Source organism: Mesoplodon mirus (genome assembly GCF_964341445.2).
Source record: "Mesoplodon mirus genome assembly, chromosome: 6".
NCBI classification, from domain to species: domain Eukaryota; kingdom Metazoa; phylum Chordata; class Mammalia; order Artiodactyla; family Ziphiidae; genus Mesoplodon; species Mesoplodon mirus.
Window position 1 is genome coordinate 37306700 of NC_138982.1, and position 26113 is coordinate 37332812.

General features: G+C 36.9%; 1 protein-coding gene across 5 annotated transcripts in view; it reads left to right on the forward strand.

Annotated features, from left to right (window-relative positions):
- The window catches only part of ATP13A3 (ATPase 13A3), a 78373-nt gene that overhangs the window by 37265 nt on the left and 14995 nt on the right, over window positions 1-26113 (forward strand). For 3 of the 5 annotated variants that reach the window (XM_082624624.1, XM_082624625.1, XM_082624623.1), the window contains 16 exons: window positions 2347-2497; window positions 5136-5282; window positions 5860-5877; window positions 6020-6173; window positions 6270-6390; window positions 9982-10106; window positions 12055-12230; window positions 12755-12877; window positions 12951-13030; window positions 13801-13843; window positions 13932-14041; window positions 14348-14444; window positions 15348-15420; window positions 17067-17244; window positions 17909-18105; window positions 23601-23689. In XM_082624624.1, coding sequence (XP_082480750.1) covers window positions 2347-2497; window positions 5136-5282; window positions 5860-5877; window positions 6020-6173; window positions 6270-6390; window positions 9982-10106; window positions 12055-12230; window positions 12755-12877; window positions 12951-13030; window positions 13801-13843; window positions 13932-14041; window positions 14348-14444; window positions 15348-15420; window positions 17067-17244; window positions 17909-18105; window positions 23601-23689 — 1882 coding nt within the window. The remainder of the gene's footprint in view (window positions 1-2346; window positions 2498-5135; window positions 5283-5859; window positions 5878-6019; window positions 6174-6269; window positions 6391-9981; window positions 10107-12054; window positions 12231-12754; window positions 12878-12950; window positions 13031-13800; window positions 13844-13931; window positions 14042-14347; window positions 14445-15347; window positions 15421-17066; window positions 17245-17908; window positions 18106-23600; window positions 23690-26113) is intronic. The other 2 variants (XM_082624622.1, XM_082624626.1) reach the window with 1 other exon arrangement.

The following is a 26113-nucleotide window of genomic DNA, read 5'->3' on the forward strand; positions in this document are numbered from 1 at the left end:
TGTCAGAGCTGTCACATCTTCTTGGTAAATAGCGTGTCACATTGTGCCCTTATCCCTAACGATGCATCTTGCCTTAAATTCTGTTTCATCTAATATTTGTATAGTTATACACCAGCTTGCTCTTGCCTAATGTTTGCCTCATATATCTTTTTTTCTATCTCTTTACTTTTCAATCTTTACATTCACATTTATTGCCATCGTGTTCACATTTATTGTGATTTCAGATATATTTGAAATTATTTCTACCATTCCTCACCCCAATTCCCAAACACATTTTCTCATATTTCTCTCATTTTCTCAGAATTTATACATCCTAATCTTTTACTACTTGTCCTTAAGTTATTAATATTCATATTTAGAGTCTAAAGTCCATGGGTGTCTTTATTAGTTTCTAACCCCCCCCAAAACCTATGCACTGTACACTACTTTTACTTTCACCTCCCTTTTTATATGTATTTGTTGCATAACGTTTTATGATTATGATTTTGGCTTTATACAGTCTGCATGCTAGGATTTACCTAGGTTTACAGATATCTTTGCTAACCATTGCTTCTTGTATCCCATTCCTCTGGATTAAATTGCCATCTTCCGTAACTACATTCATTAGTAGTTCTTTGTTTCGTTTTCTCTGATGGTGTAACTGTATGGATTCCTAGGTTGACAGCTGTGTTCCCTCAGCACCTTGGAGATGTTATTCCATTTCTCCTAACTTCTTTTGTTATTGCTATTGAGAAGTCTTAGTCTTCTTCAGTAATTTTTTTTTCTGCTTTGCTTAAAAAAATACTTCTTTATGCTTGATTTCTGCAATTTTACCATGATCTTTTTCTTTGTGTGGTGCTCATTTTGCTTCTTGAATCCAAAGATTCATGCTTTTCCTAAATTCTGGAAAATTTGCAGCCTCTTTCTGTTCCATTATGGCTTTTCCCCCATTCTTTGTTTTCTCTCCATCTGGGAATCCTAACCATACCCTGGACAGGAAATTTCATTTGGTTATTTCCAAATCTGCCTCTCCCCTTTTCCCCGCCATGGTGTCTTGTTCTTTTTCTAAGTCTGTAATTTTAAAATGCCTTCTTTGCATTCTTTCAGATTGCCGTTCTATTATCTCAAGTTTATGGGATGCTAATTCTGTCTTTGTTGTGTCTGTTGAGTCGTGAGAATTGTCTCCTGGTTCATTTTTAAGTTATGGACTCATCCTTAGCAGGACTTTTCTGTCAGTCTCCTTTGTGGCTGTGTTGTGGGAGCTCCTCTCTAGAGAGTTTAAACTTTGGCCAAAAGTACTGTCAGTGGTGCCAGACAAGCTGTAATGTTACTTTCATAACTTGGGGATTTCTAGGCCAGGCAGTAACATATATTCAAGCCCAAGTGCCATCCTGAGTAGCGTAATGGTTTAGAGTTTAGGTACTGACACCAGACCTCTTGTGTTTGAATCCTTGCTTTGCCACTTATATGCTGTGACTTGGCAAGTCACTTAACCACTCTGCTTCGGTTTCCTCATCTATAAAATGGGGATAATAAAACACCTTCCTGTGGTATAAAGATGAGAGGAGTCAAATCAATTTATAAAGTTCTCAGAACAGTGCTTAATGCATAGTAAATATGTTATATAGATATTAACTATTTTCTTGAACGTTGGGTGGGGGAAAAGAGGTAAGCTTATTCTTAGTTATGCCTTTGTGTGGGGGTAAATTTTTTCTAGTATACTCTTTTTCCAAGGGTGTAGTTCTTCAAGAGCACTGGCTGTCTTAGGTGAGAGGGATTCTCTCAGTTCCAACTCCCCACTTTGTATGTGGCCGCAACTTTGTCTCCTGTTCCCCATGTGGTTATTAAAACTCAAGGCCTTAAGGGTACTGAGATGGCTCTCCTCCCTCTTCCTTCTCCCCTAGACAGTCACAGCATCTTTTTAAGGTCACACCCCTCTGGTTTTCCTTTCCCTGTTCTGGCACTTGAAATTTTCCTTTTCTTTCTTATGAGCCCAGTTTTGCATTTGAAAGGTAATGCGTTACACATTCATTTTATGTTTTTACAAGAGAGTTTTTATGTGTTCTAATTTGCCATGTGTCCATAGGCAGGAGTTTTAATTATTGTTTAGTACGTAGTATTTTCTATACTGTTAATGTCTGGTCTAGTTATTCAGAATCTAAGGTAATACTGTATTTTAGTCATGTATAATAATTTTCATGGAAGAAAATGTTTTTGAATGTCAAAATCTGTAGTGAAAATTAATACATGCATAAATGCAAACATTTTATTTCTACTTTTTAAAATAATAAAACCTGAAAAGGCCTGTTAGACTATTGTCTTCAGCCTTGGGATTTATGAATCTAATTCAGTGCATTTTCTATATAGTTTTCTTTTGCCAGAAGAAAAGGTTTGCAATGAGATGTTGGTAAAGTCTCAGTTTGTCGCTTGTATGGCTACTTGTCATTCACTTACAAAAATTGAAGGAGTGCTTTCTGGCGATCCACTTGATTTGAAGATGTTTGAAGCCATCGGATGGGTAAGTTCAGTGTTTTAAAGTACAATTAATTAACTTTAGGAAAATAGTAAAAACTAACTTGCAGAAGAATTGTTTCTTCACGTTGTTTTGACAGTGGTCTATCTTGTACCATAAAAGGAACTATGTAATTTCTTTCTTTTTTTTAATTTTTTTTTTAAAATTTATTTATTTTGGCTGCAATTGCGTCTTTGTTGCTGCACACGGGCTTTCTCCAGTTGCGGCGAGCGGGGGCCACTCTTCATTGCGGTGTGCGGGTTTCTCGTTGTGGTGGCTTCTGTTGTTGCAGAGCTCAGGCTCTAGGTACGTGGGCTTCAGTAGCTGTGGCTCGCGGGCTCCAGAGCGCAGGCTCTGTAGTTGTGGCTCACGGGCTTAGTTGCTCCATGGCATGTGGGATCTTCCCGGACCAGGGCTCGAACCCGTGTCCCCTGCATTGGCAGGCAGATTCCCATCCACTGCGCCACCAGGGAAGCCCTGTAATTTCTAAAGATACATCACTGGAGAGATATTTATAATTGTCTAAAAAGTCTGTTTTAGTTAAATTGACTCATTCAAACGACCTTTAATAGAGGATGACCTGCTCAGGGCCCTGCTTCGTGTTTACAAGAGAAAGCAGGTATCAGTATCTTGAGGCAGTAAGTCCAAGTCAGTAAGAAGATCTCAGTGACACAGTTCGTTGGCCATAGGGCAGAAGTATAGAGTGGGCATGTGTCTTCAGTGTTCTTTTGTCCCCATCCACGTACTACTTCCTGTGTCCTTACTCTCACACGCGCACTCACACGCATGCGCAGAGGTTTCTGTCTGTTCACTTCTTTCTGTTTGTTTTGTCCTTGATTCTTTTAATTTCTCAGTGCTCGCTTGTGTTCTCTGGTTTGTTTTCTCTGTTCTTCTTTTACAGATGTAATAATAGTTTGTTTTTAAAGTTCCTTTCTTGCTTCTGAATTTTTAATTTTCTCTGGGTCAGGTTATCTTCCCCCGCTTCCTGTATTAATCTTCTCCTTTATGCTTTTAGAAAAAATTGAGGTGTCATTGACATCTCCTTCATGCTTTTGGTTTTCATTATGCATCTTGATGGTACTTTTATATTTAAGAATGAAGGTCTGATTTGATAGTTCTGGGTAGCTGCAACAAGGTTTTCATCCTTGTTCATATGTATGTTAGTCTGTTTGCCTGAGAAGTGTCTTCCCTGAATGGGAAGGCTGACTGGGGGAGCCTGTTGTGTACTGAGGGTGGGGCCCCTTCAGCAGGCATTCTTCAGTTTCAGGGGAGCAGAAGGAGTCTTTAGGTTGCTTTCCCCGCCCACTCCCCCAATGCTTGCACACGCAGTACTCTGGAATGCTGCCCCTCATAGTAGCAGCCCTTCCTCCTCTCAGGTAGGTAGTTCGTATCTGTAGAGCATGACTCCTGGGTTTTTGGGGGGGGGGGTTGTTTCTTTTTGCTTTGCTCAGCTATTCTGGCTGATAAGAAATGTTCCCACCTCTCCTGTATGTCCTTTTGTGTTTAGTCTGGGCTACTATTTCCTTCATTGCTATATCCATCAATATGTTTCAGTTCTCCTTGCTTTGCTTTCTGTTTACTTTTACAGGGTTGTTTCTTTTTTTGTGTTTTGTTAGTATTTTGAAAGGGAGGGAGATGAATGAAGAAGTACTCTGCCATTTTCTGAAAGCCCACAATAAATACTCATTAAATTTAATTCCTTAAAGGAGACCCACTTCATTTATAAGGAGTAAAACAAAGTACAGCTGATTCATCTCTGATATTCTCTAAAGCTGTTCTCCAACTGAACAGATTTTCAGTAGATTTTTTGTTCTGTATGTGAATCTTTTAAAAAGTGGGCTAAATAAGTAAGTTTGTATAATAGCATGCTTTTTTGACTCTGAGATGCTTTGATGCTCGATCTTACCACAGAGTATCTATGGAATGTTTTTACATAACTGGGCACTACTATTATTTTATGTGATTAATACCATGTAAGATACACCCCGATTTCAGAGGTGTTAAAACGTTTTCTAAGAACTGTGTAAAATTGGCTAATTGGACACAGCTCTCTTCCCCTTCATTTTCCCATTGATGATTCCTTCACTTATAGATCCAAATTAGTTTATTGTTTGTCATGGGCGTGTATTTAATACAAGTTTTTGATTGAATTTTTCACCAGAAATATTTTAAAATTAAATTTCAAGGAGTTAGGATAGTAGTACTTTAATTAGACATATTCAAGCTGGGACACTAAATTCACATCTTTGTTCCTCAGAGTGCTCTTGACCCAGTGGTTCTGCTAACCGTATCTGAGTTCCACGTATTTTTGAATCCTCTTCTGTTAGCAGAAAGGAATCCCTGGATGATAGACAGACAATTTTTGGAACTGCAAGGACCTTCTGTGTCTTGCAGAAGTAGTCTTTAAACCCAACTGGTTGTAGGCTCAAAATTAGAGAAATTTTTCTCTATTTCTTTACTAACCTCTGTCTCCCCTCTCCCATGGGTTGCTAGGACTTTAACTAACTAGCTTTGTTTATATTTTGTTTTACTTTTTTTTTTTTTAACTTAACTGAAGATAGCCGTAATGTTTCATTTTAAAATGGAACCAGTGAATTGAATTTATGAATTTCATGAATCAATACTTTGAATATTTTCCTTTCAGATTCTGGAAGAAGCAACTGAAGAGGAAACAGCACTTCATAATCGAATTATGCCCACTGTGGTTCGTCCTCCAAAACAGCTGCTTCCTGAATCTACACCTGCAGGAAACCAAGAAATGGTGCAGAATTGTTTTAAGCTAGATAATACTGTTGGTGCTCACATTTTGTCCTCATTTTAAAATATTGCTGGAAGATGAAGTCACATGTCCTTTTTCTAACTCTAATAGAGATATGAATATGTTTACTGCATTTATCAGAAACTACACCTGGTGTGTTGCAGGCCTTCTGTGTAAAACATTGAGATTCAATTCTCAGTACTATTACTTTTTTTCCTATTTACTGAGTGGCTTAGTGCCTTGTGATTTAGATGCATGGTGGTTAAGACTTTTAAAGTGCATCTGTATTCCTGGGACTTAATAAAAAGAATATGTGAAAGGCTTTATTTTTAGGTTAATTTTTAAATATGTTCCTATTAGTTTATGTTAGAACTTAATATTTTAATATTTCTAGGATAGCAGAATGTTTTAAAATACTCAAGAATATACTTTTTTAATAAATGGGAGGTGGTAAAGAAGCAATCTTAAAACCTGACTTTGAAATATTCAGAATTCCTTACTGTTTTCCAAATGTTTTGTGGATGTGTAGTTAAAATTTTTTTAGCTTGAGTGTGTTAATGGACTTAATTTATACTATTACTTTATTCTTTTTGTCTTGTTTTATTTTTAGGAGCTGTTTGAACTTCCAGTAAGTGAAGATTGTTTACTTGTTACCTAAGTATATCTTAAAAAAAAAATTTTTTTAATTGAGGTATAGTAGATTTACTTGTATATCTGTTTTAATTCTTAAAAAATAATAAATGGTTTTTGCATCTTTTGAAATTACATAGGCTATTTATGAGATAGGAATTGTTCGCCAGTTCCCATTTTCTTCTGCTTTGCAACGCATGAGTGTGGTTGCGAGGGTGCTAGGGGACAGGAAGATGGACGCCTATGTGAAAGGGGCGCCGGAGGTCATTGCCGGTCTTTGTAAACCTGAAACAGGTAAGGCAGCAGCTAGGCTTTGAGTGAGATTCTGGTATTTGTGTAAGCTTGTAGTCACAATTCTAATAATGACCTTTATTTTCTCCTTCTTAAAAGTTCCTGTTGATTTTGAAAAAGTTCTAGAAAATTACACCAAACAGGGCTTCCGTGTGATTGCTCTTGCACACAGAAAATTGGAGTCAAAACTGACATGGCATAAAGTGCAGAATATTAGCAGGTAAGGTTGATGAATGGTTTTTCTACAGTTTTTCCAATAAGGCATCATTTATGTTTATAAAAGTCTTGTACAATAATTTATATTCAATTACTATTTACTTATTAAATAGTTATTGGATATATGCAAATATGTAAGAGTTCAATGTTTGTTTTAGGCAGTTGACATAAAAGTACAACTCTCTGGAGTTACTTTTTTTTTTTTTTTTTAAAGCTACCTTACCTTTAAAAAATTTTATTTATTTATTTATTTATTGGCTGTGTTGGGTCTTCGTTGCTGCGCGCGGGCTTTCTCCAGTCGTGACGAACGGGGGCTACTCTTCGTTGTGGTGTGCACGCTTCTCATCACGGTGGCTTCTCTTGTTGGGGAGCACAGGCTCTAGGCACACGGGCTCAGTAGTCGTGGCTTGCGGCGGGCTGTAGAGCACAGGGTCAGTAGTTGTGCGAACGGGCTTTGTTACTCCACAGCATGTGGGATCTTCCCAGACCAGGGCTCGAACCTGTGTCTCTTGCATTGGCAGGCGTGTTCTTAACCACTGCGCTACCAGGGAAGTCCCTCTGGAACTACTTTTAGTTTATTTGTTAGATATTTATTGAGTGCCTGCTATGTGTCAGGCATGTTTTAGGAACAAAATTAATGTTTTTGGTAAACATAATTCTACAGAAGTTTATTTTTCCCCAGTGATCTACAGTTATTCCTTGGTATTTGTAGGGGATTGGCTCCAGGACCTGCCTCACGGATTCAACTGTGGATCTTGTAGTACTGTAGTATTTATTGAAAAAAATCTGTGTGTAAGTGGACCCACACACTTCAAACTTGTGTTGTTCAGGGGACACCTGTACTTGCTTTTGCCCAGTAGCTGAAACCAAGCATCATGAGTCACAATAACCACACACCCCCACCCTCACCCGCAAAGGTCAGATGGCCATTACCAGCGTCACGTTTACTTGCAGTTATAGCTATGGGTTTCACAGTCAAGGATTGTCCCTTTTACTATAACTGATACAGACCGACCTTTTGAAGATAACACTTTTGTTTAGGAATATTTCATGAGGTACCTGGCATTTTGTAAGCAGAAAGAAATATTTATTGGCTATCCTGCTAATTCTGCCTATCAAATAGACTTTTCTTCTCACATCCCTGCCCCGCTGCCATTGTCTCTAATTCAGGGACTCAGCTCTTTAGTCCAGTCTTTCCTATATCTAATCTGTGTACCACACTATATCTACAGAGAGCTCTTTAACATTCAAATCTAATACTAGTCTTCTACCTGGAATTCTTATAAATAGCTCCCCATCATCTACTGGCGGAGTTTACAAGCAAGAATATGAATCAGGAAATAAACAACAGAATACATACTTAGTTAAAAAAAAAAGTAAATGATTCAAACAGATAATTATCAGAAAAAGACATGCAAATGGCCACTGAACACATGAAAGTGATAAGATACTTCAGTCTTGGGGAACTACAGAATCAAACCACAGCAAGACATGACTTCTTTCTTAAGGTTTACAGAATTGAAAAGATTGATGGTATCAAGTGTTAGAGAAGGCTTGAGAAAATTTTAACAACATACTGCTACTGCACTATTGTACATTTGTAAAGAACATGCATAGTACCTATCAAAATCTCAACTTGCTTATACAATTTGATCCAGCAAGTGCAGTTCTAAGAATCCAGCCTGAAGAAATATTTCTATGTGAGCATAAGGTTCAAATTTAAATAGTATAAATAACATGATATGATAGTGGTTAAATCCTGAGGTATTAATACTTCTGTTAATTATTCTAAGCGCATTATGTGAAAAGGGTAGGACAGTGTTTGTAGTACAATCCTGTTTTTCTGGATGAGAACTAAAGGAGTGGAGTGGATAGCCAAATAATAACTAAAAGGAAAAAGAACTTTAGGAATTCTACCTGTTGAAACAGAATACTGGGGGAATTTGGTCTAAGCGGGGACGTTTAAAAAAAAAAAAAAAGACAGCAGCAACCAAATGATCTGATGCATGCATATGTGTGATTGGGAGCCACACATGTAAAATATTATACCCTAATTCCTACGAAGGGAACATTAAGGTTGTCTTTCTCTGTGGCTTTGCCTTTTACCACCTCCTCCCCCACCTTAAAGACTGAGAACTGAGTTGCCTGTGGTTCTTGAGCCTGTCTTTCAGGCATCCTTCTGTGCCTTGGACAGGCTGTTCCATCTGCCCAGCATACCCTACCCTCCCTATCAACCCTTCTCTCTCTCTACTCCCCTTCCTCATCTTTCAACCAAGATCTTCTCTGTGTTTCCATTCTACCTGGAGGAACAGGTTTTGGCATTTCTCTTACAGCTTGAACCTGTATATGTTGAATATTGTACTATTCATTAACGAGAAGGCAAGATTTCCACGACCTGTATCATTCCTAGGAGAGTTAGGAAACCAGCTGCAGCCAGAAACTAGAACCTCACAGGAAAATGGTTACAGAGCTTTGACCCAGTAGTTTCACATTGGTACAGCTTTGTGCTTTGAAATGCATTTTCAGGTTTCAAGGCTTATTTCTCCTGTTACCACCAGCAGTATAATTCGTATTAAGTTTTCTAACTATTCTTTAATATCTTTACCACCCATTGTATAATTATATAATTTCAAAGATGTTTAGATTTTGTCGCTGTTTACTTAGGCACCTTTATTTTGAATTTTGTGTAGAAAAACCACTTGGTTATTGCAAGTCTGAAATTTTGGTTCCTATCTTCAAACCCCATTTTCACCATTGAAAAGAATATTTCTGTGATATAATTTTGATAGCTTTAGATTTTTTAAGAATGCAGCTGTCACTGAACAGACTTCATCTCCATTGTAGTGCTGAAGCACGTATTATTTTTGCATGATCCCTTTGCTTGCTTGTCTGTTTCCCCACAAAAGGGTCTTGAGAGTAGAGATCATGCCTTTTCATCTTTGACCTCCCAGTGACGAGTGTACTACTTGGTGCACAGTAGATAATCAACTATTTGAAGAAATAGCATCTTGATAACTATTGAATATTAATATTCTAAAAGACCCATCTCTGGATCCTGGTAGATCTCATTGTTGGACTGCTAATAGTTTTTGTATCACGCTTCCAGCATCAAGAATTTGATCAAGAGTTTTATAAAATTCCTCAAAGACTTGATAATGAATCCGGTATAACTACTGAATGTGCCTGTGTACAGTTTTTCCTTTTCTCTTAACATTTAAATTAGAGTATGTTCGATGGGGAATGGTAAAAAATAGATATGTTTTATGGTCATTCATTTTGTAGGTAGGATACAAGATGAATATTCCTTAGTACTAGAAGTATTTAGTGTCTTAGACAAAGATATCCATTTCCTAAGGATCTTTATATGCCCATGTTTCAAGGGTAAAATTTAATTTTAAAATGTATTTCTTGGGAATTGTTTTTTCAGATTTAAGTTCATTGAGATCGAACTCATAAACTTATACATTTATGGTTTATTCAGCATATAAAATGTTTTAATTTATAATTTATGGCTATTTTAAATTGCCTTATCAACATAAAATGAACAAATACCTGTTCTCTTGACTAAATCATGTTAAAATTTCTTTTTCTGCAGAGATGCCATTGAGAACAACATGGATTTTATGGGTTTAATTATAATGCAGAACAAATTAAAGCGAGAAACCCCTGCAGTACTTGAAGATTTGCATAAAGCCAACATTCGCACTGTCATGGTCACAGGTTAGACTTTATAAAAGGACACAGAAAAAAATCGAGTGTGGCTCTTAGAGTTCAGGTTATCTAATACTGAGGAATGATCAGTTAGTTGTAAAAGCGTACTTATTACTATTGACATAGCTCCATCTAATACCACACTTTTATCCTATAACTTAGGTAATTAAATTTATTATATGGTTGCTCCATCTTACATTGCCCTATTTCAGCTCTGAATACTTTTCCAAGATAGAGGACAACTTTACAATACGCTTTGGAGGTCTAGCAAATCTGTTTATAATAAGTATAATACAGTAGTGAAAGGCACACTGTAAATATTTAACTGTGCTCTTTTTTGTTCTCTCTCTTTAATCATATATTTCTTATAGCAGTTGTTTTACTCTGCCTTGTGTTAGTTATTTGTAGATTTGTTTTCTCTATTAGAATATAAGATTCTTGAGGGTTAAGAATATGATTTACTTATTTTGAGATTGTCTATAATTTTTAGAACTGTGCCACATACATGGAAAATGATTAATAGATATTTGTTATAATTATATTTTTATATATAAGATAGTACATGTATCATTGTTTGTGTGTAACAGTGAAAAGAGCCATTTTTCAGTTTCTTTCTTGACTGCTACATCTAAATGATTCTCCTGGTGTTTTTTTTGTTTTGTTTTGTTTTTGTTTGTTTGTTTGTTTTGTTTTTTGGGTTTTTTTTTTTTGCGGTACACGGGCCTCTCACTGTTGTGGCCTCTCCCGTCGCGGAGCACAGGCTCCGGACGCACAGGCTCAGCGGCCATGGCTCATGGGCCCAGCCGCTCCGCGGCATGTGGGATCCTCCCAGACCGGGCCACGAACCCGTGTCCCCTGCATCGGCAGGCGGACTCTCAACCACTGCGCCACCAGGGAAGCCCTCTCCTGGTGTTTATCATACTGTTATGATCAACAGTTTATCATACTGCGGATAATATTAGATAATTCCTTTCTTAGTCGTATGAAATTGTGGCAGCTCTTAAAGTGTTTTTTTCTTAGCAAATAATCAAATTTAAGATATTCACTTTATGGCATTTGCGTGTTCAGTAAGACATATGGAAAAGGCTTGTGTACATTTTTATGTTTCAGACTCTGAGATCCATCTAATACCATACTTGTTACCAGATAGCTCAAGTAACCAAATTTATTAGCATCCCAGCAGTTCTTGGTTCTCATGATCCTGATTCAGAGCACTTTGTCTGTATCACTGGCCCTTGTTTTCCTGCCATGAAAGAATATGGCGTTGTGTCTCAAGAGGATCTGTCAGGTCATAGGAAGACACGCTTGGAAATAGTGCGTGGGAGTTGAAGGAAGAGACAATAGTGCCCTTCCGTTCTGGTAGCAGTGGGCTCCCCAGACCTTTGCCTGCTTCTCCTGTACATCTGCATTTTCTTCTCTTGATCTTGTCTTTACAGTGTCTTTAGTTCTTTCCTTTCATGACTGAGAAGTTGTCTGTCTTGCTTCTCTTTATATCTTGTAAATTGTATTGTTGTTACTTTGCTTATCTTTTTGTTTTGTGTACTCTTGCTTTTGTACCTCACTTTTTTCTGTGATGCTACTCTCATATTCTTGTACAGATCACCAGTCACTCCCAGGTTATTTCAACAATATTTATTGAGCACTGTGCCAGGCGTTGAATGGGTACCACTAGTCCATGACTCAAAAAGATTGAGGCTGTATTTGTCTTTAAAAATTGTGGGTGAGAGTGTTCTGAATATTTAGTAACTATGTGCTTTTGAATTATTTGAGGCTTCTTTTGATGTATATATATCCTGATTTTATTATTTTTAAACTCCAAGAGTAAGGACCATACATTAACTTCATTTTGCCCAGCCCCGTAATGGGGACTGTAGTAGATTCTCAGTAAGCACTTGTTGTTTAATGCATTCATGTTTCTGTTGTAATGTTAATGTATTTTCAATATTTTGAAAATTAGGTGACAACATGTTGACTGCTGTCTCTGTGGCCAGAGACTGTGGAATGATACTACCTCAGGATAAAGTTATTATTGCTGAAGCATTACCTCCAAAGGATGGGAAAGTTGCCAAGATAAATTGGCATTATGCAGACACCCTAACACAGAGTAGTGATTCATCAGCAATTGACTCAGAGGTAATGTCAAGTAGAATTTTCTTTTACAAAACTTGCTTGTTTTAATTTATTCTGAAAAAATGTGCATTAAAAACACAACAAAAGCTCAACAAAAACAGAAACCTGGGCCATCTCCTCAGAGACTCTGATTCATTAGGACTGGGGCAGATGCAGGTCTCTCAGTGTTTAAATTTTGATATTTAGCCAAAGTTGAGAAGCACAGTTTTAAAGTATAAGAATCCCAAATACTTATTATCCTATTTTAAAAGTAGTGGTAAATGATGCAACTGATCCATAATGTTTAGCTCATGGATGATTTCAAACCGAAGCTGATATTTAGCCTTCCTTAAGTTTTATTTTTTAAATAAACAATATAGACAGATTACCTTAAAACTGAATTTTCTTTTGCTTTCAATAAATGTTAAACATTCACTTGTCTTGTGTAAAACATCAAATGAAAGAATTTAGTTTTGGATCAAATATATTTAAAATAGGATTGTGTTACTTGGTTTGGCTAAATATTGTTCTGAATGTCTTATACACAGGCTATTCCAATTAAATTGGTCCATGATAACTTAGAGGATCTTCAGGTGACTCGTTATCACTTTGCAATGAATGGAAAATCATTTTCGGTGATACTGGAACATTTTCAAGACCTTGTTCCTAAGGTTAGTGATTTGGGTTATTGTTCATACGAATACACTGTGAACAGTATTTTAAAGAAATTTATATTTTTTCCAGTTGATGCTACATGGCACTGTGTTTGCTCGTATGGCACCCGATCAGAAGACACAGTTAGTAGAAGCATTGCAAAATGTAGAGTAAGTATTGGTGGATTTTGTTTTGGTTTTGGTTTTTTGGGGGGCCCTGCTGCAATGCATGTGGGATCTTAGTTCCCTGACCAGGGATCGAACCCGTGCCCCCTGCAGTGGAAGCACAGTGTCCTAACCACTGGATTGCCAGGGAATTCCCTGTTTTTGTTTTTTTAATTTTTTATGAATTGTAGTTTTGTTTTCAAAACCAGAAAAGTAACTAATATTTCGTGTATATAAACTTGTCACCTGTAAGATAGGTAAGTGCCTCTTTAAAAGAGGCTCATCTGCTTATTTATTTAGGTAAAGTACAATATCCACCATTCCTTTTCTAGGTGATATCCATGAGGATATCATTCACTCTTGAATGATACCATTCACTCTTGAATGATAGAAGTGATGTTATACTTGCAGTAACTAATGTTTCAAGTTTTTAAGGGAGAAATCTTTACTGATAGCCTTAAAAGTAAGTGTACTAAAGACTAGGCAGGCCCAATCTTTGCTCTAAAGATTAGGAAACTGAGATGCCAAAATGATAAACTGATGGTTGCCCATCCTGTGACAGTACTGGAGCAGTGACCCAGGTCATTTGACTTGCAGGCTGGTGCTGTTTGCAAAGCAGCATGCCTGTGGTCATTGTAATTAAAAGATTCATTAGTCCCACTGGGGGAAGCTGGGTCTGTCAGTTCTTCAAAATACTGTGCTGGAGGAAATCTTAAGTTAAAAGTTGTATATTTTTAGAAATTAATCAAAATCTTAACATAATTTTTGTTTCTTAGTTACTTTGTTGGGATGTGCGGTGATGGGGCAAATGACTGTGGTGTAAGTATAGATTTTGTGATTTGTAGTTCTTTCTGTGGCCTAAATCACATGCACAAAACGCAAGTAATTTTATTCTTCAAACCATTAGGCTCTGAAGAGGGCACATGGAGGCATTTCCTTATCAGAGCTCGAGGCTTCGGTGGCATCTCCCTTTACCTCCAAAACTCCTAGTATTTCCTGTGTGCCAAACCTTATCAGGTAGTATACACTGAAAAACTTCCCATTATCTTTTTGTAGCTCTAAGAATATAGAAAAAAAAAAACGTTATAGAAAGTAATTTGAATTTGTTTTAATGGTATGTTAGTGTATTTGATCTATAACTCTTTAGCAACAGATTGATTGCTACTCCTCATTTCTTCCAGTTCTGCTTTGGCTAAGTTCTTTTGGTAGAAAAGTGCTTTGTTGTAAGGGTTGAATGTTGATGTTCACCTGTCAAGATATAATTGTGGTTTGGAGGAGGCATTTAGAATACTTCTGTTCACATGCCAACATTTGTTTTCACAGGGAAGGCCGTGCTGCTTTAATGACTTCCTTCTGTGTGTTTAAATTTATGGCTTTGTACAGCATTATACAGTACTTCAGTGTTACTCTACTGTATTCTGTGAGTACTGACATTGCTAACAGAGATGGTATTTTGTGTTAAGACATTTAAATTCAGATATTGAGCATATATGTTTCAGTTTGAATGCATCCATTAATTGTGGAACTTAAATAACTAGCATCTGTAAATATTCCTTATATTTCGAGTAGCAAATTGAAAATCTCATTAATCTGGAATAGCATTTTCCTTAAGGCCAACAACTGTGGATTCAGCCTTGTGAATGAAAGATGATTGTATTCTTTTTTTGCCTTTAGTGCAGATTGGACATCTTTTTAAGAACTCTTCAAAATGTCAAGCTGTGACGTACTTTAGAATTGCAGTTAACTTTGCTATACATTTATAAGGAAAGGCCAGAATGAGAAAAGATGTTTCAGCTGTAGTTTTAGGACTTTTAGGACTTGTATAAACAAGTGATATCCCTAGGTACTCCATAGGTTTTGTAGATGAAGTGATCTCACTTTAGATTTTTCTCTAAATGAACACTGGTGAGATCCCAAGAAGTCTTTGTGAAACTATCCCCTTTTACCATTTGTGGAAAGTATCAGGCGGGGTGGTGGTAGATATTAAGGAAGCTTCAGGATACTAATTTTCAAGAATGTTCAAATTTTGTGAGTAGAAGTTTGTGTTTTCTTTTTGCCAAAAAACTTTTAAAGTTTTTATTGAATGAATTTTTTGGAGCTACTTTTTATACTAATATATTAAATTGAATTTTGCAAATATGTTACATTTCACTAATTTAAAGGCAAATCTGTTCAGTTTTTAAGCATGTCCAAGTGTCATTTTGAAGTTGTCATTTAAAACCAGGGAGGAAAAATCTAATAAAACCAGGTAGAAATGATATAAAAGTGGTGCTATAAAAATAGTTCCTGAACACTAACTATTTTTTAAAAATCCCTTCTCTAGATCTTAAGTAACCTAGGAGACTTCCAGTTTCTCTTCATTGATCTGGCAATCATTTTGGTAGTGGTATTTACAAGTGAGTATTTTGCTTTGTTATTGTTTTTAAAGCATATGAAATTCTGATGTGGCTTATTAAACTTTGGTAAATTTACATGAACAGTTGTAACACAGTGCATATCTCTCCATTTTCCCTGTAAGTATGTTCTTTTATTAGTGGTTGTTTATATTTTGCCCCATTTGTTTTATTCTTTCTCCACTTTTTTCTGAAATATTTGAGAACATGTTTATGTTATCATGACCCTTTGCCTCTGAATGTTTTAGTATATATTGCCCTAAACAAAGTCATTTTCTTATACAGCTAAACACAGTTATAATGATCAAGAAATTTAACACTGATACAATTTTACCTAATCCATACCCATATTCAGGTTTTGTTATGTGTTCCAGTAAGGTCCCTTATACCTATTTCCCCCCACTAGTCCCCTATCCCAGGATCTAGTCTAGGCTCATAAATTTCATTCAGTTATCATATCTCTTTTGTCATCTTTAATCCAGAATAGTATGTCAGCCTTTTGGGGGGGGGCTTCTTGACGTTGACATTTATGAAAGAAGATAATCCAGTTATCCGAGTTTGTCTGATGTATTCTCATTAGACTCAGGCTATGCATTCTTGGCAGGAATACCAAAGAAGTGATGCTGTGTCCTCCTGAGTACATCATATAAGGAGACAAGATGTTGATTTGTTTCAGTATTGGTGATGTTAACATCAAAATAAATAATAATGTTAATGAGATATGATCTGTTTAATCAAATGAAAATTCATAAGTCCATACTGGAAATAAATAAGTGATTGGGAGAGAAGGGAAAGCTCTTCCTTACAGTAAAATGCTAACTAATAATACAGAAGGAATGATTGGCTTATACTATGGAAAGACCCTTGTCTTACTGACATCTTAGGCCGGCTACGTCTTTGCTGTGGGGGACTATTGTGTGTGTCATAGGATGCTTACCAGTATCTCTGGCCTCTACCCACTGGATGCCAGTAACACTCCCCCATTTGTGACACCCAGAAATATCTCCAGACATTGCCATATGTTCTCTGGGGGCCAAAATCACTTTGGTTGAGAACCACTGAGTTTGACAGTCTTTAGTGGATGCTACAACTAGTAAATGAAAGTTGATAAGGAACAGGATTTTTACACAGTCTTAGTATCTTTCTACAAATTACTTATTAATTACAAAGAGAAAAATAGAAACGCTACAGTGGAGAAACTTGGTGGACCACCTTAATAAGCAATCAGAGCCTTTTTTTTTATGTTACTGTTATGTTTATATAGCTTCAAACCTTTGTTAATATCTTAAGAGGAGGAAATATGTATTATTTTAACTGTAGCTTTGCAATTAAAGATTCAGAAATAAACATACAAGGGTGGTGATGATATTTGCTAATATTTACTATTCCTTTTACTTGTACTAGTGTTTCCTTTGAATTTCAATAGACTAATGTAAAAAGTACTCCTGAGCCATTTTTGAAAAAGCCTAAATTGTTTACTTTTACAGATTATTTAGGTATGTATAGCGTCTGGCTTGTTTTTTGGACATTTTTCATGCTAAATATTTGTTAGAGAAAAACAGTTGTTTTTTTTTTTCCCTAAATGTTCCTAAATGAATCTGACAGATGAATTTAGATATAAACCTTTCCTCTCTTTCTTCTCAATGTAGTGAGTTTAAATCCTGCCTGGAAGGAACTTGTGGCACAAAGACCACCTTCAGGTCTTATATCCGGGGCCCTTCTCTTCTCCGTCTTGTCTCAGATTATCATCTGCATTGGATTTCAATCTTTGGGATTTTTTTGGGTCAAGCAGCAGACGTGGTATAAGGAATCACATCCACATTCAGAGTAAGTTGGTCAATCCATTAAAAAGTATGTGTAAAATGTATGTAATATATATGCATGCAAAAATAAGTTTAAATTTTATGTAAAAATTGCATGCAGCTTGACTAAGCACTTAAATAATTTGACCTGTATTTGACTTTATCTGTAAGAAGGTGGTCAGGCCAGGTCCTAATAGTCACTACCAAGATGGGGACATTGGATCAGTTTCTTAATTTGCTGCTGAGCCTTGCTTTCCTTATCTGTAAAATAAGAAAGATGAAATTAATCACTAGGGTCTCTTCTAAACCCAGAATGTTTGTGTTCCTAACTTCTCTATCCCCAGTTTGGGAAATGACATTTAAAACCTAAAAAAAATTAAGTAAAGGTATTAAGTGGGTCTTTTATTTGTTTATGGGCAGAGTGTTTTCCAGTTCACAAATTATGATAACATTATTTTAATTAATTACACATAGGTAAACACAAGGTCTGTTTACCTTTACTATGCTAATACTACTCCCCAAATTTAAAGAATGGGGAAAGGGTTAAGTAAGAGAGGCTTATTAATTAATGAAGTTTCTTACTTTCTTGTAATTTTTTAATTGATCGGAATGTGACTAGAAAGAAAAACTGGTTTCCTTTGGGAAACATATTGTGTTTACTAATATAAAATCTTTTGTGTGTGTTTTAGTACACAGGAAGCTTTTAATACAACAGGAAGCCTATATGGGAATTCTTCACATTTGTACAATGAAACCAATCCTGATAGACATAATATAGAAAATTATGAAAATACCACAGTGTTTTTTATCTCCAGTTTTCAGTACCTCATAGTGGCAATTGCCTTTTCAAAAGGAAAACCCTTCAGGCAACCTTGCTACAAGAATTGTAAGTTTGGCATTTATTGTTATTCCCATCCTGCTTCCCTTCTTTAAAAGTAATGCAAGAGTAGAGTTAAAATTGTCCTTTCAAAGTAAAATAGATCTTCACAAATAGAATGAACCTAGTGATTTAGATGTTTACTGTCTTGTTTTATTCTCTTGGTAGCTGCCACCCTAAGTTTAAAATTAAAGCCAGCAGTTCTAAACATTCCTGGTTTTCACATCCTATTACTTCTGGCTCCAACTTTTATTTTTACAGCCCATTGCAAGGAGAGTTAGAATTAGAAGTAGGAACAGAGGTTCCTCAGTTGGAACAGTGGGTATTATACTTTGCTTCTGGGTGGTCTGCATAGCACCAGCTGTCTTTTCTCATTTTTGACACTGTTCCAGCCAGTATTCACCTGGAATTCTTCATTTCTGTCACCTTTGCATCCACCACAGAAGGGGCCAGTAGAATGGAGGCTTGTGCCTATGTAAGCTTGTCTGCCTGTGGCAACAGGAGATAGCATATTTTGATTGATCACAATTAGGGTTTGGGAGGAAAAAAATTATTCACTATTTGTAAATTGCTGGTTTTAAAAATTTGAGACTGTACTAATTAATATATGGAATACTTAAATTTTTTTTCACATAAAACTGGACTTTTGCAGTATCTTGGGATGAGTAGTAGTTATTCTTTTGCTGTAAAGAAATGCCAGTGTTCTAGTTGGCAGAATGTCAGGCCACAGGTTTTGGTGTGATACAGGGGTGATAACTACTCACATCTCTATATCATGTTAGAGTTAACAAAGCATATTCACATGTTTTCTTATTTAGTCTTCTACCCTCTGGTTTGTAGGGAAGGTTTTATTACTTTATATTTTAGACAGGTAAGACTTTAAAAATATAAGTGCTGATAATAATTGAAATCTGTTTTTTCTCTTTTTTAAAAAGAACTGATATTTCTTATCTAATAAATGGAGGCTGTATTACTGAGAGTCATATTAAAACCATGGGGGACAAAAGGCCTTGCATAGAAGGTTTATCACTGTACTTTTAAGAGAACTTCATAACTTAAGTTACCTTATTATAAGGTGAACTTAAAACACGTATATCAACCTTAATTATTATTTTTAGTTCAGTATTTTTAAATTTTAAGGAAATATTGAGCATGCCCAGGGGTAGCTAAAACATCTATCAAAGAACAAAACTTTCTTTACATCAAGAAAACTGGTGTTCAGACTGGTTGATAATAAGTAAGCCAAGCTGCACCAGGAAAGTTAATTTAGAGGTCTAAGTAAATCCACCCTATCCATACTTCTCCAATTAAGAAAAAGAAAGAGGGCTTCCCTGGTGGCGCAGTGGTTGGGAGTCCGCCTGCCGATGCAGGGGACACGGGTTCGTGCCCCGGTCTGGGAGGATCCCACATGCCGCTGAGCGGCTGGCCCTGTGAGCCATGGCCACTGGGCCTGCGCGTCCGGAGCTTGTGGTCCGCGACGGGAGAATCCGCAGCAGTGAAAGGCCCGCGTACCGGAAAAAAAAAAAAAAGAAAAGAAAGAGACTATTAGTTGCCTATTTTTTAAACACATCTTTTATATTATTTTGGGAAACTTCCAAAAAAATGAAAGGCTCAAATATTTTGATTTCCTATTAAATTTCAAATTGATTTAAATAAACTCAATTGTTGATGGCTGGACTGTTTTTTTTTTAAACATGTTAAAAATTATATTTTAGTAGAAATATAGCCACAGAACCTTTGTCCTTACTATAAGCAGCTTGTGCATGTCTGTCAGTGCATACAGAAGTGCATGCTGTCATTAAAACATGCCTCCCGGAAAATACAACAGGAACAGGAAAGTCAACATATACATACTTTGCTGATTTTCACATCCTGTCTGTCTGTCTGTCTTTCTGTCATTGAAGTCCCCTGATCTTGGAATGTAGCAAAGAAGGAAAAGTAGAGAAGAAAGTAAGAAATGACAGAAATAAAGTATTACTGTATAAAGTGATATACAATGTAAAGTATAAATATAGATGGAAAAGAGTGGGGAAAAGGTTAAGACTTTCCTAGAGCTGACATTCATTAGCCTTTCCTTTTGTCCTGCACAATAGACAGTTAACAGGTCTTCACTGGGACCTGCTAGGTGCTCTTCTCAATATCTAAACAGTGTAATGTTTTCAGTCTATCTTGAGGTGATTATTTTTAAGAATTAACCTCAATCTTAGGCATTTAAGGCATTATAGAGTTTTTTGCTGTCTTCTAGTGGTTCAGTTTGAATCTAAGTAAAACCTTATTTCAGCCTGTGGTTACCCATTTTTAACTTTACCTTAGCCCAGTTATATTTTCTTGTTTGACTATGCTATCATTTCAGGGGCCATGATCATATGGACTTAGTGCTAACACTCTCTCTTAACTAGATGTGATTTCTTGAGATCTGGCTTCAATTTTTGCTACAGTTTTTTTTTACTTGATCCCTATAATTTACTGCTTGTGAAATCCAGGTTCTTTCTCAGTTTATGAAGGCATTATTACTGACATGCCAGTATCCTTCCTGTTCAGGCCTATGTATCTTTTTTTTTTTTTTTTTTTTTTGCGGTACATGGGCCTCTCACTGCTGTGGCCTCTCCCGTTGCGGAGCACAGGCTCCGGACGCGCAGGCTCAGCGGCCATGGCTCACGGGCCCAGCCGCTCCATGGCATGTGGGATCTTCCTGGACCGGGGCACAAACCCGTGTCCCCTGCATCAGCAGGCGGACTCCCAACCACTGTGCCACCAGGGAAGCCCAGGCCTATGTATCTTTTGCCTGTTCATCTGCCATGCCTGAATTGGTTGGAGCAGATATCTAGAGGCCCTGCAGAATAAGGTGGCCTTTGAAAGACAAGTAACTGAGTAAGGAAGGAGGGAATAGGAGAACGAAAGACTTGAAATCTGTGTAAGACTTGAAATCTGCATGTAAGTTTTTATTTTTGAGTCACTTAACTAAGGGGAATATGAACGAAATCCTTTATGGTGCCTTATTTTGATGCCATATTCCATCAAAAGGAACTGGTATCATTAGAAGAACAATTCTGTGATGCCATAGCTGGGATGTATGTAATAATAACTTAAATCTACTGTTTCCTCCAGGATCCTCACCATATCCTCATTTTATAGTTAAAATAATTTGACTCTGAATGACTCGTTGATGTTCACATAGCTTTGTGGCAGCATCTGAAATAGAAGCTAATTCTTTAACTTGTGGAACATTCTCCCTCAGCCGCCAGGCACCACCAACACAGAGTTTGTTTTGATAGCTGTCTTCTGGTGAAGAGTATTCCTTGCACTTCAGTACGATCACTGAGGAATCACTGACCATGCCAGGAGAATCCCGGAGTTGAGAGCATAGTCTACTAGAAACTCATACCTCTCCAAAATGAATCCCTGACTTTTCCATTCTTGGTTGAAATCCTTATTGATTTTTTTCATTTTGGTGGTTATCTAAATCTGCCAGCCATCCACCTGCCCTGTCACATTCCTTTGAATAGTGCCTCTTTTTCTCCCCTGGCTAAACAAAGGAAAGATTCAGTTATTTATTTTTTCCTTCAGATGGAAATCTTGGCAGATTTTTAGAGGTGTGATCAAAGGGGGTGGTTATAGGAGAAGGACAGATGAAGAGTTGAGAAATACTGTTGAGGTAGATGTAAGAAGTTTTTGAGTTCGAGTAAAAAAAAATTTTTTTTTGTTAACATGTCAGGACTAGATTGCAAGTCTGTTTTTGCTTATCGTTATAAAAATGCAGTAGGATTTGAAAAACATTCAATATGGGCTATTACTTTATTGAAACAAAACCTTTTCTGTCTCTCTGTCTCTCTTTGGAATTTATATTCTGACTTTTTTTTTTTTTTTTTTTTGGTCCTTTTTCTGATTTAGTCTTTGTGTGTGTGCTTGTGTGTGTGTGTGTTCGTGTACTTCCAACTAGCACTTTCCGAACACTTTTTCTTTAACTGACTATATAGATATTTGAATGGCTATATAACGTATTACTTTCATTGCTGCATTTATTGAATAGAATGTTGTATCCCCTGTTTGAAATTTATTTTTTATTTTTTGGTGAAATTTTAATTTTTATTTTTATTTTTTGGCCACCCCGCGCAGCATGCGGGATATTAGTTCCCTGACCAGGGATCAAACACGCGCCCCCTGCTGTGGAAGCGCAGTCTTAACCACTGGACCGCCAGGGAAGTCCCATCCTGTTTGCAATTTAGTAGAATGTTGGAAAAGATAAAAATCTAGAAAAAAATTCCTTTTTTATATAAGTGGGTTCCATATTTTTCATCCTGTTGGTCAGTGGCTCATAGTAAAAGAGTTTCCCCACTTTTGGCATGAATGTTAGTATAACTTTCAGTCTAAGCTTCTAGAACAATAAATATATATATAAAACAATAAACATATATATATATATAAAACACAGTATTGTTTCTATAGAATAATAACTGTTGGCCTATAGTTTTCAACTGACAGATTAACAAATTTCATATTTACAAATGACTCCCACATTTAAAAATATTGAGACCCCTTCCTTCATTTACAGTCTGTAAATAGTATATTAAACTTCTTTACTCAGTCTGAAGGCTTCATGATAAAGTTTTGGTTATATGTGGTCATAGTAAAGTTTGAGTTTTGAAGCCGACCTCAAATAGGAACTTAGAAATAAATATCAAGACCAAAGAAAAAAGGGGGGAAAAGTTGGGGTCTGTCAATACAATTGAGACTATTTCTGAGCCCCCTCCACCCCCGTGGCTTGTTACATAAGGGTGTGCTTGTATACGTGCATGTGAATGCATGTATTACACAGTTAACAAAATGGTCGTGAGCAGGGAGTTTTATTTTTGAGTTAGGAAAGTGACACAAGTACTGATGGATGGAATTTACCATCCCTACCTACCACAGCAAGCCACAGGGTTAGCCCACATTTAAAGTAGCAGATCAACTCAGTTTCTGGGTTTTAGCTAGCGTTTTCTGTGGAAATATTTTCACGGAGGAAATTAATGAAAAAGTGGGATTCACTGAACAGAAATATACTTACATTCAACTTAGAGTGTCTCTGTTTAGGATTATAACATAACTAATACTGAGAATAAATGTTATTAGCATTTTTACAATCAATTGTCTTTGCATGTATGTTTTAAATGATAATCTAATTTTGCTGTACGTAGTCTAGTCTCCTGTTTGTGATTATAGATTGGCTTGGTTGTCTTGTAAAGTAGCTATCTATCTGTGAGGTACACAAATAAATATCCATAAAGGTCTGTCTCTTATTTTTTATAAATGCTGATTATTTTCCCATTACATAAATAAATCCTTTAGGCCTGCATGATGTATCATACTCTAGGAAATATCATAGAGCACACATTTTATATACTTCATCAACCGGAATAGAAGTATTCAAAACCAAATTTAAGATCGACAGTATACCATTTGTTATTATATGCCTTTTTATTTAAAGGAACTCCCTAATTTAATTGTTTTACTTTCTGTTTCAGATTTTTTTGTTGTGTCTCTGATTATTTTGTATGTTTTCATATTATTCATCATGTTGCATCCAGTCGCCTCTATTGACCAGATTCTTCAGGTAAGGCTTAAGCACATCAATTATTACTGATTGTCTGAGGAGTAATAGGATCTGGGATAGCAGTGGTAAATAAGACAGTAGTGGAAAATGACACATTAGTATCACATAGCCAAATGAGACTTCTGGATGATTGCTAGGGCTTAAGATCTATCCCCCTCCTCTGCTCTTATGTTACTGGGGAAAGAAACTAAACTGTCTTTGTTTCTTTTTTCCAGGATCTCTTCTTTCCTAATTTTCGAAGATCCAGTTATATTAACCCAAAGGGAACATAATTAAAATAGCAGCAGCCTTTATTGACTCTACCTGATATTTTTCTTTCCTGTTTCTTCAGTCTTTGCTTCTAGTTCCATTTCCCTTTGTCCACAAACAAATTAAATGTCCCTTGGTCTTTAAAACTAAAAGAACATTGATTCCATTATTTGACCCGTCCCGTACCAACCTCCTTCTTGAGTAGTCTGCAGGCGCTGCCTCATCACGTGCTCTCCATTGAGTTCTTTATTCTCGTTCTCATTAAAAACCTTATGAAAGATGAAATACTTGTTTTATACAAACGAATATGCATACACGTTTAAGTTGTTAATCATAATAGCAATAAAATAATACCTAGGAGTCCAACATGTTACCTAAAAAAAAGGTAGCATTACCAACACCAGTAAGGCTCTACTGTGCACCTTTCTCCAAACACCCAGAAGGAACCACTACCTCATTGTCTTACTTTTCACTATACCATATATGTATGCAGTCTTAAAAGATAGTTTTGCTTACTTTTGAACTTTATGAAAATGGTATCTGGTAATCGCTGTTTTACTGTGACTTGCTTTTTCCCAAAAGCCTTACTATGATGATGCATGCATTTCATTTTCATTCTGTATAGTATTCCGTTATAGGAATATACCATAATTCACTTCTCAGTTCTCCGCTGGTAAATAACTGCATTGTTTCTGAACTTTTCCTGAATTAATGCTCCTGATGTAAACATTCTTATACACGTCTCAGTGTAAGGGATTGAGTAACATCAAAGAGTTCATCCCAAGTACAAGCAGCAAGGGGTGGTACAATGCTGTTGAGAATTTAAAACCAGCAATAAAGCCCACTAAACGTCCATATCCTAGAAATATCACCTTGTCGTGGGAATTCTAAACAATGTCAGTGGTAAAATACTCCTTCCATTACCACCCGCCCTACCTTGGCATACCACTAGGGCAAACAGTCTTCTGGTGTGTTCTAGTATAAGTTTGAGCATGTCCTCTTTAGCTTTCTGAGGTTCCAGTTGTTTTCCAAAGCGATTATACCAATTTATACTTCCATCAGTGTATGAGATCTTTTGTTCCACATCTTTGCCAATGTTTGTCTAGTGGGTATAAAGTGTGATACGACTTTGTAAGTGATTTTGGATAGGACCCCTATCCCCACCTCACATTGTTCATCATGATCTTTTTGGCTGTTCCTGAGCTTTTCTTCCTCCGTATACATTTTAAGTTTAAGTTTATACCAGGGTAAGCCCTCTTGGAATTTTTATTAGAATTACACTGGGTTTATCAAAAAATTGAGGGGGAGAATATCTCTATTTCTTCAGAATATCTTTCTCCCTAAAGGTTTTTTTTTTTTTTAAAGAAAATGTTGGGTGGTAGGAGTTTATTTATTTATTTATTTATTTTTGCTGTGTTGGGTCTTCATTTCTGTGCGAGGGCTTTCTCTAGTGACTTAAGGGGGCCACTCTTGGGCTTCCCTGGTGGCGCAGTGGTTGGGAGTCCGCCTGCCGATGCAGGGGGCACGGGTTCGTGTCCCGGTTTGGGAAGATCCCGCATTCCGTGGAGTGGCTGGGCCCGTGAGCCATGGCCACTGAGCCTGCGCGTCTGGAGCCTGTGCTCCGCAACGGGAGAGGCCACAACAGTGAGAGGCCTGCGTACCGCAAAAAAAAAAGGGGGGGGGGCCACTCTTAATTGCGGTGCGCGGGCCTCTCACTATCGCGGCCTCTCTTGTTGCGGAGCACAGGCTCCAGGCGCGCAGGCTCAGTAGTTGTGGCTCACGGGCCTAGTTGCTCCGCGGCATGAGGGATCCTCCCAGACCAGGGCTCTAACCCGTGTCCCCTGCATTAGCAGGCAGATTCTCAACCACTGTGCCACCAGGGAAGCCCTCCCTAAAGGTTTTTATACAAGTTTTTGTTAGATTTATTCCTGTAGTATTATGGTTTTTGTTCCTCTGATAAGTATCTGTTTAAAATTGCATTTTATAGTCCTTTTATGCTGGTGGAAACAGTGCAGTTATTTTGGATATTTATCTTGTATCCATCAGCCTTGTCAAACTTTATTCTTAAAATTTTTAGATTCTCTAGGATTTTGTTTTAGACACTTATCTATAAATAGTGACTTTTTTTGTTTCTCACATTTCAGTCCTTACGCCTTCTATGTGTTTTTCATGTCT